Source organism: Nesoenas mayeri, assembly GCF_963082525.1.
Source record: "Nesoenas mayeri genome assembly, chromosome: 26".
In the NCBI taxonomy this organism is placed as follows: Eukaryota; Metazoa; Chordata; class Aves; order Columbiformes; family Columbidae; genus Nesoenas; species Nesoenas mayeri.
In genome coordinates this window covers 2,135,870-2,156,284 of record NC_137552.1, presented here as the reverse complement: position 1 = coordinate 2,156,284, position 20,415 = coordinate 2,135,870, and the positions used below count along the sequence as shown (strand labels likewise).

Here is a 20,415-nt window from a genome sequence, read left to right as displayed (position 1 = left end):
TCTAGGACACACCAAAATCAGACCCTTTAGGATAAGCTTGACTTCAGGATGGGTCTTAACGTATTTTTCATGTACAACAGCCAAGCTCTCTGCTAAAAATGGCTAAAGCTTGACTACATAACTTACTTTGCAAACCAAAGTACCTACAAACACCGTCCTGCGAGGAGCATTAGTCATGAAACCTCTGAAGAGCAGAGTCCCAAGTGTGACAAACACGTCTGTTCAATCAGTGTCTTCCCTTTAATGGGATCCAAAACTCTCTGGGAAATAAAAGGCTCTAATCAACATTCTCCATCGCTATTCAACAGAAAATCATGAAAAACCCACCATCTTGAATAGAATGTTCTCAATGGAAGTTTAGAGAAGGCAAGAAACATGAAAGGAATGTCCTGAGTCACACAGGAACCTCCTACTAAATTCCCAAGCTTAACTTGGACTTGGAAACAGTTCCTGGTTACGGCATTTGTGACAGACGCTGACAATAAATGGACTGAAACCAACTCCTTTGACACAAGCCAGCCAGCGTTTGATGATGAATGTTGGTACCTACTGCCTCAAGATGGATAACGTGTTATTGAAACTCCTCATCTCCTGTTGTGAGTTGCAGGAATCGTTCAAACCACACGCACGGCATTCTCTTGACTGTTCTATTTTCACAAATAGCAGGTGCCTAGAATAATTTTTCCAACAAACAAGCAAATCAAGTTTTTCCACAAGCGCTTGCCGAACCTTGGACAGAGACGTGCGTTAGGGCCAGAGGAAACGGCCTCAAGTTGTGCCAGGGGAGGTTGAGGTTGGATTTAGGAACAGTTTCTTCCCCAAAGGGCTGTGGGGCATTGGAACAGGCTGTCCAGGGCAGTGCTGGAGTCACCAGCCCTGGAGGGCTGGACAGACGGACATGAGGTTCTCAGGACATGGGGCAGTGCCGGGGGTGGGTTATGGTTGGACAGAAGTCCCTTGGCACTGAAAGACAGAAAGAGAATCTCTCTACCACGAAACGACATCCTCTGGGCCCTCTGCCAAAAGAGCTTTGTTATAGGTTATTATTTATTTGATAAAATAATTATTACCTAAGAGAGATTGACTTTCGCACAAGTGGAAGATACATTGGTCACAGAGGAAACACAAATCCACCTTCTTTATGCAGGGATGGCAGCTAAAACTCCTACGAGATCTTCACAAGAGCCCACAGCCACAACCAAAGCTCATCTGCCACTGACCCGCTCAGATTTCCAACCGATTCACAGAATCCCAGAATGTCAGGGGTTGAAGGGCCCTGGAAAGCTCATCCAGTGCAATCCCCCCATCGAGCAGGAACACCCAGATGAGGTTACACAGGAAGGTGTCCAGGCGGGTTGGAATGTCTGCACAGAAGGAGACTCCACAACCCCCCTGGGCAGCCTGGGCCAGGCTCTGACACACTCACCCCCAACAAGTTGCTTCTCATCTTTAAGTGGAACCTCCCGTGTTCCAGTTTGCACCCATTGCCCCTTGTCCTGTCACTGGTTGTCACCAGCAGAGCCTGGCTCCATCCTCCTGACACTGCCCCTTTCCATATTGATCCCCAGCAATGAGTCCCCCCTCAGTGTCCTCTTGTCCAGCTCCAGAGCCCCAGCTCCCTCAGCCTTTCCTCACACGGGAGATGCTCCACTCCCTGCAGCATCTTGGTGGCTGCGCTGGACTCTCTGCAGCAGTTCCCTGTCCTGCTGGAGCTGAGGGGCCACAGCTGGACACAAGATTCCAGGTGTGGTCTCCCCAGGGCAGAGCAGAGGGGCAGGAGAACCTCTCTGACCTACTGACCACCCCCTTCTAACCCACCCCAGGTCCCATTGGCTTCCTGGCCACAAGGGCCCAGTGCTGGCTCATGGTTCCAGTGGACTTGATGATCAAAAGTCTTTTCCAACCTCAACAATTCTACAATAGGAGGTGGCAGCCGCTCCACAGAGAAGCTACACCCTGCTGATGATCAGTTGGAGTTGATTTTGGAACAGAAATCCTTACCTTGGATGCCAGGTTATCCACCAACGCAATCATGGAGTTCTTAAAGAGTGTAGCGGCTGTCAGGGGTCTCTTGGTGACCTCCGTGATGCTGAGTTTACCTTCGGGCCACATCATCTTCAGCACGGGGTTGGAGCTAAAAGACAGGCTCTTTAATGGCGCAGTCGAACAGCATTTCCACTCAATTCAGAATTCAACAGCTGTTTCTGTGCAGATCTACCAGTGTTTTCAGCTCAAAATGCAGCAGCCAAACCAACACGACATTCCTGGGTAAAATAACTCTCGAGCAACACATGGTTCAAGCTTACAACTGAATATTATAGGAGAACGACAAATGCATTGTCCTCTTCACATAAAGATGTGCGGTAATGGGATAGTAAAAATCCTGCAGAGTGATCTATCACAAGCAGAGTTTGCCTTACCCACGCACAAACAGCAATAATTTAATCAAACCACAGAAAAGCGAGGCCGTAGCCCACACCATCCTCCCTCGAAATCCGCTATCTGATTTCGAGTTGTATTCCTGCACCGTTCTCAATATATAAAATAATGTAGACATTTTAAGCTACGTTTTCACGAAGGGCTGAAAAATGGCCATGATGGATGGTGAGCGCTCCGCAAGAGACAAAAGCCGAAAGCATTTGCAGCGATCTAATAGCCATTGTGCGCTTTAATGTGCCATCATGTCTTTGGGAACAGTCTTTACCAGAGACTTAACGGCAATCAGAGGCTAAATTTAACATATTTTGCAGGTTTTTGGTGGACGTGAAGTCTCAAAAACATGAAGAGCAAGATTGTTCAAAGGAGTAAACAGGACTGTAACTAAGTTAATAGCTGTACTAGTTTCTAAGCCAGATAAACAGTTGTCAAGGCAGCTGCAGGTTCTTTTTCGCTGAGAAAGGTTGAGATAAGCCTCAATTACAAAAGAATTAGAACATATTTAATACCAGCCATCCAGGAAAACATTATATTAATAGTTTTCTGGGGCACTGACATATACACACACATTTCAATATTTGACTCGCCTAATTAGTATTTATAACACATGACTACGTGGTTTAAGTTTTTCACGGCACTGCACATATGAAAAGGATTCAAATCTATTTGCTTGTTTTTCTCCTATATTTCCTTTCAAGAGAGATTTCAAGCTGGGGTGGGTGATATCTGTTGTTGATCAAATGCTGCTCAGCACCATTAGCACTAATTAAAGAGAGATCAGTAATTGGTACAGCTGCAACTGGTCCACACACCTGGTTAATGGCAAATCAAGCAGCACAGGTAACCTCTGCGCAGCTATTTTGAGTTGGCTTCAAAGACTTGATATGTGTTTAAATCAAAGGTTATATCAGAATAAAACCAAAATATATAAAGACTTTATCCTGAAAAATCAAACTAAGGGCCTAAGATACACAAAGACCAAATCCCAGAGGGATGTGTTTGTTCACTGCACACATAGTAAAGGTATTAATAGCGGCCATGAAAATGTTCGTCTCTTCCAGCATCCACTCTATCAAAAAGGATTCTGACAAATCACATTTCAATTCACCTCGTTGAGATTCTTTCCCTACCTGTTGTACATAAGGCGCTTGAAGTCTTGAAATAAAGTGTCCTTGTTTTTGTCGATAAATCCAGTGACTGAGTAGCTAAAAAGAAGGAAAATAAAGTTAATGGCAAAGCAGCATCTCGTGCTCCTATAGAATCATCGGGAACCCGGCTCTGGTTCCCAACCTGTCCCTGATGTGCTAATGTCACCGAGGGAGATTTGGACCTTCCGCCCAGCACAGAAACAACCCACATTTTATCCAGTCCGCCCCTCTCTTCCCACAGAAATCCCATCCTGCCAACTTATCATTTCAGAGTTAAACCCAGCACGATCCACCCCGAATCTCCACAGAACACAGTTTGGGCTCAAATATCTGCAAATATTTCCACGTTTCAGGTTTCTTTTACAAAATTCTCCAGCCTCTGGCAGTGCAGAAGGTTCAACCACTAATACAGGATCATAGAAGAGACCTTCAGCATCACCACATCCAGCCATAACCCTCTCCTGGCTCTAACCATGGCCATGAACCTCTTTTCAAGCCCCAGGGATGGTGACCTCTGGCATCTCGTATATCCTCCCTCTTGGAAAAACATTTGAAACCAGGGCTGTCTCTCAGCAAGGGCTCCAGAACAAACCAGTTCCAGTGCGATCACACTGGTTACCCTCAAAAATGAAAGGTAAATTGAATCCTAAAATAATAAAATAAACCCTGCGTTATTTCCCTGTTGACTCCCTTTAGATTCTACTGGCACAGGGAGCAACACGAATCCTGAACCATCAAACCCCTCGGGTGATATCCCAGACAGCAGCTTTCCCAGCGTGGTTTCTACTGTCCGGGCATAATTCACTTTGGTTTCATCTTTCCCCACGTTCCTGTCACATTCTATAGACATTTGTGCAGCTTTCGGGTACCAAAACCTCTTCAACTCGACCAGGGAACGCTCCTTGCACTGATATTTATTTCGGTTTAACAGCACCCTGTATTTGGAGTCTGCTCCAACTGATTGGAGCGTTGAAAGGCAGTTATATAATCATACTAAATCAGGTTTTATTAGCTCAGTAGAGCTCTCTTCCATAAACAGTGCTGGTTCTTATTCCTCTCTCCATTTGCACCATTTGCCCTCACCCTCCCTCCCCATATTCTTTCGTTTAAGCCACCAGCATAAGATTTAATTGATAAGCGACTGCCGCGCTCTGTAATTCCGTATGACAGCGATTCTGGCTCATACCAGAGCAGCGTTAAATCAGAATATTGTACCATTTCAAAGCGAGAGGACAACATTAGAAGGTGCAACTTTATATCTGAAAAGGCAGCTTACATGACATCCCCGGCGTAGTGTTTGATGCGAAAGTCTCTGTCGAACTCCAGCGTTTTATCAGTCGCGCAAAGCTACAAGAAATACACGTGCATTAAAACATCACCTGTGGCTCGCGAGTTTGTCCTGGTTTTGTTAAAAACAAGTTTCTCTTTTAGTGAATTTGCCTGTCAGCTAAAGCTTCATATTAACTGTATTTTCCTGGAGAACCAGACACATGTTTTGGTAACATAGCAATGGAATGCAAACTTATTGATAAGCATGGATGGACATCTTGTGAGAGGGGCAACGAGAAACCGGTGACCAAGAGAATGACCAACTGTGTATAACATCCCATTCACGTGAATACTTCATATAAAAGTGGGAGATCACGAGGATCTCATCCCTTTTTATTCCCTTTTCCTTATGGTGACATTAGGAGACGACCTTGCGAGTCATCCCCGCGAACTGAGGCCAGTGACAGACTGAATCCAGCTCCGCTTGGCTGCAGAGTCCAGTCCAGGACTTTGGCTGCCGGCTCTGCAGTTGTTGAGACTTTCCAGATTGGTTTTGTATATTTTGTATTATTTTCTCTATTCTTATCAGTAGCATTAGTAAAATATTGTTAATGTTTCCAACTCTCTTCTCTCTGTCCTTCTGTCCCTCCCGATCGCCTGTGCTGAGTGGGAAGGGGGGAGGGGGGGGGCAAAAGGGGGAAGTGGGGGGCAGAGGGGGTTAACAATACATCTGCCAGGGTTTTATTGTCACCCCGCAATCTAAACCCTCGACAGAGTTTCATGGAAGAGCAACGCGCCTTGCAAATAGAAATGGAAACTATAGCTATTCCACTTGATATATGCACATGTAGATGCGAAATCCAGTTGTAACGCTACTTCATAATAGTTGCTTTCGTGGATGCGTTATAAGAATGTATCTTTGTACAAAATCGAGGGGCAAGAGTCTTATTAAACAAATATTGTCTTCTTTACTTCTTTTTGCATTGCAATATCCCTCCTCAGCCAAAAAAAAAACCCCAAAAATGAAGCAATCAAATTAAGACGGTTACAATAGCAAAACGTGTTCTGTCCCAAAGCCCTCTAGATCATCCAACACCCCTTCCCATCACATCCCATCACAAGGACCATGCAAGTGTCCCCGTTTGGTAGCACTGGCCATAATTCTCCTTCAGGAATAACAGGAGCCAAAAAACCCCACCTGGCTCAGCTTAATTAAAAAAGAACAAGATACAAATGAGGATTTTGAAGCCAAAAGGGGCAGGTAGATGAATTAAGTCACTAAGGGAAGCGTGGGCACCGTTTTCCTGTTCGAGAACCAGGAGGTAACACACGTAACCTTAAACGGCAAAGGGAGGCAGGAGGAAAATGGGGAGGAAGGAGCTCTTCACTGAGCATCTAAACCGTGGAATTCTTTGTCATTTTTATTTTTAAAAAGAAATAAACTATTAAGGACACCAGCCCTGATTCAGGTTTCTGGACTGCAGATCACTGGACACATATCGAGTTATCGTTACATGTTTGTCTCCATATTCTTCTCTCACTTGGACATTCACTGTTGCCTTGTGTCTCGGACGATACTACGTCAGGGGGACTAGAATGGACCTGCTGATATTCTTCCCTTCACAATCAGTTTGTTGAGATCGACGCTTCCTACAATTTGAAGATTGAGGAATTCATAGACTGTGTATTGCTGCACTTGATCCTTTGAAAGTATAAGACCAATTGAAACAATCAGAACTTACAGAGGTCGAGAAAAATGGAGCTGTGATGTAGAGAAGCACGATCAGCAGCTAGATGAGCATTAGCCAACTCACAGAAGAACAACCCACACTCTCAGAACGTCAAATTTCGCCACAAATACCCCTAGTGGAAGCATTTGCCGATATTTTTCCTGGTTGGTCTGGCTTCCAGCAGGACACCCGAACAGGCGGCAGTGGATCGGCCGCGCAGCGCACAAATTAGGCCAGTGCTATGTAGGGCACGGCCGCCCCGCGGAGCTCAGCGCGATGCACAGGAGCAGCCAGGCGTGAATGGGCTGGGAGGTGGGAGCTGCTCCCATAGAACCACAGAACATCAGGGGTTGGAAGGGCCCTGCAAAGCTCATCCAGTGCAATCCCCCCATGGAGCAGGAACACCCAGATGAGGTTACACAGGAAGGTGTCCAGGCGGGTTGGAATGTCTGCACAGAAGGAGACTCCACAACCCCCCTGGGCAGCCTGGGCCAGGCTCTGACACCCTCACCCCCAACAAGTTGCTTCTCATCTTTCAGTGGAACCTCCTGTGTTCCAGTTTGCACCCATTGCCCCTTGTCCTGTCCCTGGTTGTCACTAGCAGAGCCTGGCTCCATCCTCCTGACACTGCCCCTTTCCATATTGATCCCCATTAATGAGTCCCCCCTCAGTGTCCTCTTGTCCAGCTCCAGAGCCCCAGCTCCCTCAGCCTTTCCTCACCCGGGAGATGCTCCACTCCCTGCAGCATCTTGGTGGCTGCGCTGGACTCTCTGCAGCAGTTCCCTGTCCTGCTGGAGCTGAGGGGCCACAGCTGGACACAAGATTCCAGGTGTGGTCTCCCCAGGGCAGAGCAGAGGGGCAGGAGAACCTCTCTGACCTACTGACCACCCCCTTCTAACCCACCCCAGGTCCCATTGGCTTCCTGGCCACAAGGGCCCAGTGCTGGCTCATGGTCACCCTGCTGTCCCCAGGACCCCCAGCTCCCTTTCCCTACGCTGCTCTCTACCAGATCACATCCTGGCACAGAAGCTTTAACTCCTCAGGGCCGGTTTCAATCTACGCTGAGCTCTGCAGTGTCTGGACAGAACTACCGCAGCCTGCAAAAACAACTGATGCCATGAAATCAAGCGGTTTGCTTTCATTCCCGCTTAGGGAGCTCAGGTGTCCTGCAGCAGGTGTAGATGGGACTGAGGAAGATATTTTGGGTACTGGTAAAGGACATCTGCAAAAATGCGAGGAGAGGGGAAATAATTATGATGCTGAGAGTTCTACGGGTCGATTTTTTCAAGGTTGTATTGACTTGAACTAGAAATTAGCAAGCCAGGAAGATCCATCATCCCCCCCATAAACATTATTTATAGCAGCATCCCTTGTTTCCCTCCTGTCTGTGCAAAGGCTTTTCTGCCAACGCCACCCCCTGCTGAGGAATGCTGCCTCCGGCTATATTTCCTTGTCACGTTTCCTGTGCTGCGAAGGGACTCCTGAAGGTAAAGACTCAAACAGTTGGTTCGTTTTTTTTGTTTAATTTTCATTTTATAGCCTCCCATGTGCTTTAGGCAACTCAATCCTCTTCCCCGTTGTATCAAAGCATCACCTGCTCTCTGCAGGATGGAACCACCTTCGCATACACAGGGCACAAGGACGGAACAGACACCGAGCTCCTTTCTCTAGCGCTCCCATCCACCGCCTAAATAAACCACTTCCCACCCCACTGCAGAGGATTTGGAATCCATCCCCCCAGGCTTCACTATTCACCATCAGCAGCACTACTAAAGCAAGCAATTTGCATTCGGATGCAGAAACGCAGATTAGGCCTCATGAAAATACTTGTTTTCAGGTGAGTTTGCTCCGAACACGCTGTGTATCTGCTGCTCGAGTGTGTGATAGTGTAAAATGGAGGTGATTGCGTCCAGGACAGATGTGCTGCCAGGTGTGCTGCAGCAAAAGGGCACTTCAGGAGAGCCACATCTGGGAGGAAAAAGTGGTTATTTTCTTGTCATCCCGCCTTCTACCCAGACAAAGCACATCTATTGTTTCTATTTGGCATCCCCGAGGCCGCTTTAGCACATATCTTATACAACCAGGCTAATTTTGTATTTCTGACCTACATAAACGGGCGTGCTGGGGTGGGAGGGAGAAGTGGGGACCAGCATTCTGAATGATGCATTGCAAACATTACCCGGTAGAGAGACATCAGTAAATTAAAGGCCCTTATTTGATTACTCGGTGTGAAAGATTCTCAAATTAATCAGGCTGGAGATCGTGTTTTCAATACGCTGCCAAGCGAGGAATAAATAAAGCCTTTTCATTCGTGCGTTGTACCCAAAACAAAGCGAGTCGAGGGGCCTGGGTGATCATAGGTACAATCTGAGATGAGCGTGTTTTGCAGCCAATGATGATGGGAAATAAAAAATCACAGCGCTGTAATAAAGCAGAAGTGTGAATAATTTCACTGTCACTACGTATTAGAGCAGCCTGGGAAGAACGTCACGTGGGTCGAAACCGGGCATGGATTGGGTACAAATGACATCATGATATGTCAAGGCACGAGCTCTTTTATATCCAGAATAAATCTGATCTCACATTGGACATACTGGAGCTCCCTCTGCCGGGTACGGGGCCGCCCGAACCCACACTGTGCTGAATTTAGGGGCTGCTGCTGCTGCTTTCATTGAGCAGAAGGGGAAATTTGAGGGCCGCAAATATTGGTGTGGGGATATTCATTTTAGAGGCGTAAATACAAGACAGTGTTCAGGAAGTGGAGCGGTTCTTTGGGCAGCAGTGCAGTCGGGAGATTTCTCAGCATCCTCAGTTTCCTGCGCTGGGTTTCTTGTTAAATTAAAGCCAAAACCCATCCTCACCGAAACCCTCGGCTGTTCGGAGCCTGAATTTGCCTCAGCTCCTGCAAACTCTGGGGAATCTGGCAGACAGAGCACACGCTGCCCGCGATTCACCTTCCTCAGAAACACTTCACCAAGTCTTTTGAGAGAGAAAGAGACCTAGCTAATTAGCATGCTAATTAGCAGCAAGACCTTTTGTGTTAATTAGCAAAAATAAAACCATTGTAGCAAGAAGGCCACTATGACGGTTGTCATTTAAGAGAAATCCGAACTGAAAATGCTGGCAATGATCAGGCTGTTATTTGAGGACAATACAAAAGACCAGCAATGGCAATGATTCCAAGCCCAGCGAGTCTTTTTCCTTATTCCATTCCACCTAAAAACATAGCAAAGGCCTCACACGCAGGAAAGTGAGCGGGTTTGGAGGGCACGGGGGAGCAGGTTACCTTTCTGCTGGAGAAATGTGCGTGTTTCCCCAGCTTGTTGTTCAGAGCCTCCAGGAACATCTCGTCCGTCACTTTGCCAACGTTCATGCAGGCGTCGTCCAGAATGGCGATGATCCCTTTGTGCTGCTGCTCCACCAGGTCCACGATGACCTGGTTGTTGAAGTAATCTATCTGTAAAAAAACATGGAGCGGGTGTATTTGTGATGTCGGTGAGTGGGAAAGGAGCGGAGCAGGGTTGAGCTGATGAACAGAGAAAACGGGGCCCACTATTCACAGCGACCAGCTGTGGCAGATGCACTTGATCCCCCCCAGCCAAACCAGAGCAGTTTGGTTCAGGCTCCGGAGGAGGGAAGGGCCTGAGCCACAGCCAGGCCAAGAACCCCTTCCAGGAGACCCAGTTGAGGCCTGTATCCAGTGCAGTGACTCAGGGGGCAGTACTGGGGCCGGTATTATTCAATGACTTGGATGAGGGAATAGAGTGACTGTCAGCAAGTTTGCTGGTGACACCAAGCTGGGAGGAGTGGGTGACACTGGAAGCTGTGCTGCCATCAGAGACCTGGACAGGCTGGAGAGCTGGGCAGGGAAAAATGTAATGAAATAGAACAAGGGCAAGTGTAGAGTCTTGAATCTGGGCAGGAACAACCCCAGGTTCCAGTGTAAGTTGGGGAATGAGCTATTAGAGAGCAGCGTAGGGGAAAGGGAGCTGGGGGTCCTGGGGACAGCAAGGTGACCATGAGCCAGCACTGGGCCCTTGTGGCCAGGAAGCCAATGGGACCTGGGGTGGGTTAGAAGGGGGTGGTCAGTAGGTCAGAGAGGTTCTCCTGCCCCTCTGCTCTGCCCTGGGGAGACCACACCTGGAATCTTGTGTCCAGTTGTGGCCCCTCAGTTCCAGCAGGACAGGGAACTGCTGCAGAGAGTCCAGCGCAGCCACCAAGATGCTGCAGGGAGTGGAGCATCTCCCGTGTGAGGAAAGGCTGAGGGAGCTGGGGCTCTGGAGCTGGACAAGAGGACACTGAGGGGGGACTCGTTCCTGGGGATCAAGATGGAAAGGGGGAGTATCAGGAGGATGGAGCCAGGCTCTGCTGGTGACAACCAGGGACAGGACAAGGGGCAATGGGTGCAAACTGGAACACAGGAGGTTCCACTTAGAGATGAGAAGCAACTTGTTGGGGGTGAGGGTGGCAGAGCCTGGCCCAGGCTGCCCAGGGGGGTTGTGGAGTCTCCTTCTGTGCAGACATTCCAACCCGCCTGGACACCTTCCTGTGTAACCTCATCTGGGTGTTCCTGCTCCATGGGGGGATTGCACTGGATGAGCTTTGCAGGGCCCTTCCAACCCCCGACATCCTGGGATTCTGTGAAGTCACTCACGTGCTTCCAGGGAATCCCCTCTCGCTGGTACTCCTCCTGCTCCTGCTTTAGAACCAGCTGGATAAAGAGCTGCTGGAGCTTTTCATTGCAGTAATTAATGCAAAATTGCTCAAAACTGAAAAAAAAAAAAAACAAAACATAAGAAAACAAGGTGATGATATTTCCAGGAATGTAGAAGGCACAGGACGGTGCTTTAACAACGTGGCTCACCTGTTATTGTCAAATATTTCGAAGCCGTAGATGTCCAGGACGCCGATGACGGTGTTTTTCCCATGTATTGTGGTGTCATAGTTCTTCACTTCAATGACATCATTGATGTGTGTCACGATCCAACAGAAGAGGCGCTCGTATATCGCCTGCCAGGAAACAAACGCTGAGGAATGTTTTCTGCGCCTGTCTCTGGCCTTTCTGGTAAACGTGACACAAGGTGCTACAAGATGCTGCCGTAACTACACAAGAGCTACAGATAACAGGCTGCTACAAGTGAACATCTCCTGATAAGAAGAAAATAGTCTATGAAAATATATCTTATTCTTTGTTCCAAAACTCATTTACACAAAGTCAAAATCCCAGTGAGGTCAGTGGGTACAGCAGCTCCCCTGGTTTGGTTCCACTCTGCTTCTGAGCTCCCTGATAACTTCCATACCTGAGAATTATTTAACAATATTGAACAGCAAGTCAGAGTTCATTTACAGAAACCTACCAACTGAACACAATGGCAGCAAAACGCTCCTGTTCACCTTTCAAAATGAAAATATTCTGTAGGCATAGGTACCTTTGACATCTACACGTTTAAAATGTACTGTGAAGCTGTGCAAACATATAAGCTTAGGACAAAAAGTCAAGTTAATAATCAAAGATCTCCCTGACTTCATCCATTCTTCCCTTGTAATTTGGTTTTGTAGCAAAGGAAGGACAGTTGTCACTCCTTTGCTCATCAGTATCCACCTTTCCGAAGTAACCACAGCACTTTGGGTTTCCCGGCGGGTTCTGCAGCCCCCGCAGAACACAGGAGCGCACACGTTCAGAAAGAAATCCGCGTGAAACACAGATCTCCCGCATCCCAGCAAGCTCTGTACCTATCGATCCACCCAGGAATCCTACCGGGACTCGAGCACTGAAAAATGGGCAATTATGAAGACAATTCGACATCGAATGGCTCCCTCAGGCATCACCATTCTTTGCTGTGCTCAACCAAACGGCAAAAGCAAAAGAAATGACTCCAAGTCACTGTCACGCACAAAATCAGACGCGGAGGAAGGATATTTCAACTCACTTTTGCAAAGGCGTCTCTGCCGTAGGTGGCCTCTTGTTCAGTATGTTGTTTGTCAATCACATCCCGACCTGTAGCCACCGTACGAAACAAAAGAGCCTTCTCCACCATGTCAGCTTTTGTTGACAGCAAGTCTGCGATGACGGACACGACCTTGCTGTTTTCTATCACGGGTGTATCGCCATCCACAGAAAACTTCAAGTTCCCCTGCAATAAGTAGCAAGAAACAAGATTTCTTAACGTTAATTATTAATATGAATCAGTACACCCCAAAGTCACCTGCTAGTCAAGTCAGTAAATCTCTCAAGGTATTAGAAGGGTGGGCCTTGCGTATCCACATACTCGCAAAGCTCCAATGCCAGGCGAAGCAGCAAAGCCTGACTCAAAGAAAAGCATTTCCCAAAGCTCTGCTGGACACTGAGTGGCAAAAAACTACATCAAACACTTCCAGAGGTTTAACCAAACACTATCTCAAGATTCAGAGTGTAGAGGTGGGCAATGATGCACAGTATCCAAACTTTGAGTGCAGTATTTCACCTTCACTCGCCACAGAAACGCCAGGTTCTTATTGTAATGCTGTTGCCTACCTTATCGAACACCAGGATTCAGTAGCGATACCGCTGCATGAATGAAGGTCTCCTGCACCCAGCTGTGCTAAAGCCTCCACCACGAAGTGAAGCACCGTCCCCCCAGCAAAACCACAGTGCTGCTGGACCTCCCTACCCCTCACTGCTAAACCCAACCGATTCCTGTTCAGAGCATTTAGCAGCTCCCAATACTCGGTGGTGTGTCTGCTTTGGGATGTGGAATACGCAGGAATAAACGTGATGTCCCATCATGAGTGTCCTGTTTCACCAAGGGATTTCACTCACCGCTAGGAGCTGTAAACTGAAGATACTTTTCCAGCCAACGGATCTTCCAGCTGCTTCTGCAGCAGGAAAATTGGAGCTGCTGGGAGCACAAGTGTATCTGAGCCCTCCCAAAAACCATCCCATGGGCAGCACTCACCAAGTGAAGGATGGCGGCCACGATTCTGTATACCGTCTGAATCTCTTCCTGCTTGAAGCCAATGACTTTCATGGCATCAGCTACGGCTTTGAACTCCGCCCCGTCGTTGATGGAACACTGAGGGGAAAGAGATGGAAACTGAGGGGATTGATGGAAATCAGCTGTGAGAAAGCAAAGATTTTTGTAGATCCATGGGAAATAGATTTGTACTGTGCTATTTTTCAGATGTCAGGAGATTTCTCAGCTTACTCCCATGCCCTCCCATAAGCTTACGCCGAACCTCACACTGTATACACCAATACTTGCACCAATGAGACACACAAATCCACCGCAGTGCAATTAAACAGTTCAGCACCTTCCTAGTGCAATTTATTGTGAAAAAGTAGAAGGGATTCATAAAAAGGTCAGAACAACAGTTACAAGTGTTGCGCCCACAGTCCCTCTGAGTGGAAGCTGCAGAGCACCAGCAATACATGATGAGCCTCTGTCCGCTCCTCTCCCACCCATCTGGGTTTGTTTCACTGCAGATTTCTAGAGAAACTGATAAAGTTGTCTGAGAAGGTGTGAGAGTCGGGCCGAAGATGGAGCAGCATTTGCCTGACCATCGCCACCAAGAACTTAGAGGCCCTGACAGCAAGAACGCATGGACAGTGACCTGGAGAGAGGCCCGAGGAGCAGCATTGTGCTGCACTGGTTTATCCGATACGGGGCGGCTGCTGCTTACAATGGCTGCTGTGTGGACTTTGCTGCTGCTGCAGCCAAACCAGCCCCCACCTCCTGAAAGGGATTGTTACGAGGGTCTCTTCAACCCAGGGACAACAGCTGCTGTCCAGATGTGTTCTCACCTGCAGCCTCAGTCACACGTGTCCCCCACCTGCTCCCCCAAACAATGGCCAACGACAAGCTCGCCAAGGGTCCTGAGGTCACCCAATGGACCAGAGAGAGACCCCTGAATGCTGGACACGCAAGCACTGGCAAAAGAAAGTGGGAATCTTTCGAGCCTGGGTTGTGAAATCAAGGTGGAGACTGGCCTCAAACAACGGGAGCGAGGCGGGGTGGAGAAGCATAAAAGATGAAATGAGAATGGACACTGTTGAAGATCTTCCCACCAGAGGATCCCAAACCACGACGGAGGACCAGCAGGACTCCACAGACCGGAGAGCAGAGGGAGCTCCTGGAACTCAACTGGTGATAAACACAAGCTCATTTCTTTACTTTTACCTTGGCCCGTTTCTTTTCCCTTTTCTTTTTCTTACTCTCTCTCTCTATTGCATGCAGCTTTACGGGCAAATTCATAAAGTAACACCGCTTGATTGAATTATAACCCCTTGGTGTTTTGGTTGCCTTAATTTTGCACTTCGAGATCAAGGTAAAAGAACCGTCACGAGTCCATCACCGAATGGACCGTGACAGAAGGTCTGTGGGTTTGTTTGCCAAAGAACATCTAGCTCAAGAAAGCCATCAGGAAATCAGGGAGCCTGTTGTCCAGACAATGCTAGGGACAACTCCAGGTGGACCTAAAGCGTTCAGGATCTTGTTGTCCTAAAAACTTTTGGGTTCGTTCCCTTCTTTCCTGCTCAGAGGTCCCCCAAGAGAGGGCAGATACACAGAATGAATGCCGCAGTCATTTCAATGCTCTTGCTGTAAAAAAAGAGTCCTTCCAGCTTTTTGGTCCAGAAAGCAGCTTAATTTACCTGTTACGAAGCGTGAAGAGTCTGACACTGTTAACAAGTCAAATATCTGTGAATGCATTTACTACCAGAGGTGGTGTCTCTCCTGCTCCGTTTGCTTTCTGCACACAGACACAAGCGTAGCACACGCAAGTACACACCGGCCTGTCTTCTGGAGGCAGAAGCTCCATTAAAAATAGCATAATGGTGTGATGTTTCCATACTCATACCGTAAATATTGATCTCAGCTTTTGCTCGCTCAGCAGTGCTTGAAGTATTTCAAGAAGCATCTATGATTTTAAGACAAGCTCCCTCTGAGTCGCTGAGCGCACCCTCACCTTTAGCTGCGCCCCAGGACAGATGTAGTTGTAGGCAGACGCGTCCTTCTGAAGGTGCAGAGAACGTAACATCTGGTCAGAACCGCCCTGCAGGAGCTGCACAAAGAGCATTGTAAGAAAGGGTGAATAAAACCAAGTCCTTCCTTTTTCTCTTTCTTACTCATCTGCTCGACAAGCCAAATGATAAACCCCTTGAAATCGCCGCTATAGAAGAATCAGTAGCTGGAGTCACAAGGGGTTGAACAGATCAGAGATGAGGTTCTCAGGGACATGGGGCAGTGCCAGCGTGGGTTATGGTTGGATTTGATGCTCTTGAGGGGCTTTTCAGCTGTTTCCAGCTGTGACTTGTCACAGACGGCTCTTGGCAAGGACAAACTGACACGGAAACGCCACGTTCCCGAGAAAGGTGCTAACGCACCAGCCTGAGCACCGGGCAAATGGGAAATGAGTAAACCAACCTCCGCTCCCTTCAGTGTGAAACGAGAATAAAGGTTATACTAACAGGCCGATGTTTCCCCCAAAGGACACACAGGGGAACCACCGTACAATGTGGAAGACATTAAAAAGAACCCAAAACAAAAAATTCAAGTCAACTTGTTGTCATAAATGACTTCCATATGGACTAAAGGCCCCCAGAGAAAATAGAGGGATTAGACTTATTACAAATAAAACAGTGAGTCAAAGTCCAATGTTCTACCATGTTTGTTTAGTTAGCCTCCTTTTAAGTTTATAAATGTGTTAATATAGGACTGGAGGATAGACAAAAATAAATCTTCTCATGCAAAGAACTAGAGGACGTAAGATCACCCAAGACGCAACAGCGAAACACCCAAGAGGGTGAAAGCTTGAAATGTTTTGCCTGTTGTGTCTGGGAAACTGTTAAATAGTCATTTGTTGAAGCAAAGGAATACAAACCTGGTAAAAAGAATGAAAGCTGCGTTCTCCCGGCTGCTGCACAATCACGCGAGACTGGAAGGGAAGAAAACACAAGGTGGGTGTTTGTGGATGTGGACAGTCTGTTATCCAACCTTTAGATGGCGATACGTGGGGTCACCATGGCCAGGACACCCCCAGACTCGGCCGATCTGGTAATAAGTCTGTTAGGAACAATATTTGTGAGGCACGACCGTGGAGTTTGAAGTCTAGAATCAAAAAGACCAGCTTGGGTACCAGCTACAACATCCTGCTGCCAACATGGAACCCTCAGGGGTAACCACAGAATGGCTTTCATGGAAGAGTCAAATAAAATATCATTTAGGTGAAGTTATTTAATAAAATGGAAGTAAAAACCCACTTCTCCAAGCCCAAGACAGGAGGGCAAAGAGAACGCGGTGAGCGCACAAGTGACAGCTCTGCTCTGGTTTAGGGAGCAAGTGACATCTCCAACTTCAGAACGTTCATTCCCAAGCAGCGTAAAACCCCAAAACACCTGAAACAAAACGTTAAATGCAGCGGAAATTCAGTCAACAAGCAACAGATCCTTGTTTTATGCTACAAGTTTGAACTCTGGGGAGTTACAAGGCACGTGTTCCTGCTGCACAAAGTTCATTGTGTTCGGACCAGAAATGGAAAGAAATGTAACTGGGTGGAAGTCAAGAATATGAAATACATGAGGGTTTAAGTCAGGGCAGCTGCGGCCCCACTCCTGCGCATGGAAGTATCACATGTTCAGTGTTTGGGTTCGTTGTTTGGTTTGGTTTGTATAAAATAAAGTGTTTAGTCTGCAAATAGACTCCAGAGAAACAACGGGAAAGGAAAAAACACACAGAAAAAGGCACCTTAGCAGATGTGGTCAAATAGATAAATTGAAGCCAGACGCATCCACATATGAGAACTGTCAATAGATAAGCCCAGTTTCTCTATAGAGTTTGACATATTCCAACATTTTCTCGCAGCACTTAATGATGTGAAAGAAAAATACACGCAGGAACACTTGGAATAAACAACCCCCAAGTTACTAAAAGACAATACGGGGCTGTGGCTTTATGCCAGAATCGCACTTCTCAAGCACATCGTTGCTACTTATGGACCTAAATATCTTTATCCAGCAATGTGGGAACTTAGAAAGGAGTTTTGCAGATATTAAATTAATCTCAGCTTCTATTCCAGATACAAAGTCCTATATACACCTATATACACCTATACACCTATATGCACATAAGCTTTTGTCCCGTGGTGTGAAACCACCAGCGTTTCAGTTACTTATAGTAACTCTTAGAGAAGAAATAACGCCCTGGATTTCAATAAGACTCCGTGCCCTCGTATGTAACGTAACAGACAACATTAAAAATGAACATTTTCTATTGGCAAAGCCCATCTTATAAAAATAATGACACTACAGTCTCCAAGTCTAAAAGCGGCGTGACTTACCTTTTCTAGGAGGTAATTATTGATGTGCCCGCCGATCGGGTCTCCTTTAAAGTCAAAGTTGATGTCCATGTATTTTCCGAACCTGCTGGAATTGTCGTTGCGGTTCGTTTTGGCGTTGCCAAAGGCCTCCAGCACGCAGTTGGATTTCAGGAGGATGTTCTTCACTCTGCAGCACAACCGGAAGGAGAACGGGGTAAGTCCAGACTTGCAGACTCAAATTAATGATGCCTTTTTATTTTCAGGCTTTTCTAGAGAATTTAGTAACAGCAGAGACGCTCTTTGATGAGATATTTGGGTGGATGTGTTTGACATCAGCCATCCCACGGGAAATCAGCTGCGAATCTCCCGCTGTGTTCCTTAGAGCCAAGTCAATGGGAACCAAAGACCAGATCTCCCCACTGAAAATAGCATCAAAAATGCAGTTTCTTTATACGCATGAGATTTAAAATCAATTTCTCAAACTCTTTTAAAGTCACTTTCAACACTTTTGTTGGGGTAGGTACTAAACCTGTTCTTTGCTCAAAACCTTTTACCCTAAGGTCGACAAGCCCATTTTGCAACATGGGAGCACACGAGCCTGAAAGGCCATGGAATACACTCCAGATACTCTTCTAACATCAACCTATTGCAGCAAATCTGCCCCGGGAAACACCATTTCTAGAGACTGTTTGTATTCGGAACATTTGAACTTTCCAAATATATTTTTTATGTGACTTTAGCCATCAATATTGTAAAATTCCGAGAGTAAAACAGTCGTAGCCGAAGAAGTCTGGTAAAAATCTGGTCAAAATGGTTGGAAAAATCAGCGTGAAATTAATAGATGTAAGAATCCGGTGCTATATGTAGGTGTTTCCTCACCTCTCCACCTCGGCGCGCTGCCCCGGGTTGGTGATGGCCGCGATGTACTGCATGATGTATTTACTGGCCTCGGTTTTCCCAGCCCCGCTCTCACCTGAGGACACAGACACAAACGTGACACAACGTCCAAAAGAACCCAAAGCAAATCACTGCACTGTGTCTCTTCATTTCACCCTGAGGGCGTTTGGGTTTTACATTGTTCGGTTTGGGGGGATTTGTTGTTGGTTTTGTGTGTGTTGGGGTTTGGTTGGTTGGTTTTGGTTGTGGGGATTTTTTGGTTTTTTTGGTTGGTTGGTTTTAGTTTTTTGGTTCGTTGTGGGTTTTTTCATTGTTTGTTTGTGGTTTTTTGTGGAATCTTGTGTCCAGCTGTGGCCCCTCAGTTCCAGCAGGACAGGGAACTGCTGCAGAGAGTCCAGCGCAGCCACCAAGATGCTGCAGGGAGTGGAGCATCTCCCGTGTGAGGAAAGGCTGAGGGAGCTGGGGCTCTGGAGCTGGACAAGAGGACACTGAGGGGGGACTCATTCCTGGGGATCAAGATGGAAAGGGGCAGTGTCAGGAGGATGGAGCCAGGCTCTGCTGGTGACAACCAGGGACAGGACAAGGGGCAATGGGTGCAAACTGGAACACAGGAGGTTCCACTTAAACGTGAGAAGTAACTTGTTCGTGGTGAGGGTGTCAGAGCCTGGCCCAGGCTGCCCAGGGGGTTGTGGAGTCTCCTTCTGTGCAGACATTCCAACCCGCCTGGACACCTTCCTGTGTAACCTCATCTGGGTGTTCCTGCTCCATGGGGGGATTGCACTGGATGAGCTTTCCAGGTCCCTTCCAACCTCTGACCTCCTGTTATTCTGTGTATTTTTGGTTGGTAGCAGGGGTTTGTTGTTTTTTGGGGGTTTTTTGTTTGGTTGGTTGTTTCTGTTGTTGTTTTGTTGGTTTGGGTTTTTTTAAACAATCTGATTTGTGTGCACTCGGACTCTTTTCCAAACAGCACAACCCTGCTGCTCGTTGCCGCTGTGCTGACTCTGAGGCGGTTCCGACAGCGGATTCCGCAGGTCAGTGACAGGCCTCGCACCCTGAGCATCAAAAGGAACATTGTTTGAGCAGAAACACTGGCCTGCAGTGCCGGGAACCGCCGCACAAGGGGCTTCTGTTCAACACCCCAGCGCAGGGCTCTCGCTTTTCAGAGCTGCTGAACCACGGGGACATCAAGGGAACCAAGTGTCAGGATCCAGATAGCAAGAGCTCATGGTACAAGCGCCGCTGCCGCTGTTGGAGCCACCACAAGCGGTCAGGCCGGCATCAAAACAGAGAACAAAACATCAGGCGGGCATCAAAGGGACAGAAATCAGCAGTTCTGTTCTCCCTGAGCTCCAGGACTCACGTCCAAGTTATCGCTTTGTGTGCGCAGATTAAGCTGCCGACTGACACCGGCTCTTGAATCAGCTGAGAAATAATGGTTAAGGTCTCCACACACAGATTCAAAGGCAAATTCTGAGAGCAAACATTTCCAAGCTCGAAACACAATCATTTGAAGTCGCAGACAGCAGATGTACCATTTGCATTAGGCCTTTCTCTGAGCTTGTCTCAACTAAGAACACAGGCAACACTTTTCCAACTGTGTTTCAGAGGCTGGTAGGTAGAAACCTACTGAGACCTACTTACCT

The 20,415-nt window shown here is 47.3% G+C and overlaps 1 protein-coding gene across 1 annotated transcript in view; it reads right to left on the bottom strand.

Moving 5' to 3' along the window:
* The window catches only part of MYO1D (myosin ID), a gene marked incomplete at both ends in the record, with an annotated part of 145,280 nt that overhangs the window by 87,295 nt on the left and 37,570 nt on the right, over positions 1-20,415 (bottom strand). Inside the window, 12 exons of the mRNA XM_080360011.1 lie at positions 2,002-2,134; positions 3,567-3,641; positions 4,861-4,931; positions 9,870-10,040; positions 11,238-11,352; positions 11,448-11,593; positions 12,514-12,717; positions 13,519-13,635; positions 15,527-15,622; positions 16,442-16,495; positions 17,897-18,062; positions 18,755-18,848. Coding sequence (XP_080216137.1) covers positions 2,002-2,134; positions 3,567-3,641; positions 4,861-4,931; positions 9,870-10,040; positions 11,238-11,352; positions 11,448-11,593; positions 12,514-12,717; positions 13,519-13,635; positions 15,527-15,622; positions 16,442-16,495; positions 17,897-18,062; positions 18,755-18,848 — 1,442 coding nt within the window. The remainder of the gene's footprint in view (positions 1-2,001; positions 2,135-3,566; positions 3,642-4,860; positions 4,932-9,869; positions 10,041-11,237; positions 11,353-11,447; positions 11,594-12,513; positions 12,718-13,518; positions 13,636-15,526; positions 15,623-16,441; positions 16,496-17,896; positions 18,063-18,754; positions 18,849-20,415) is intronic.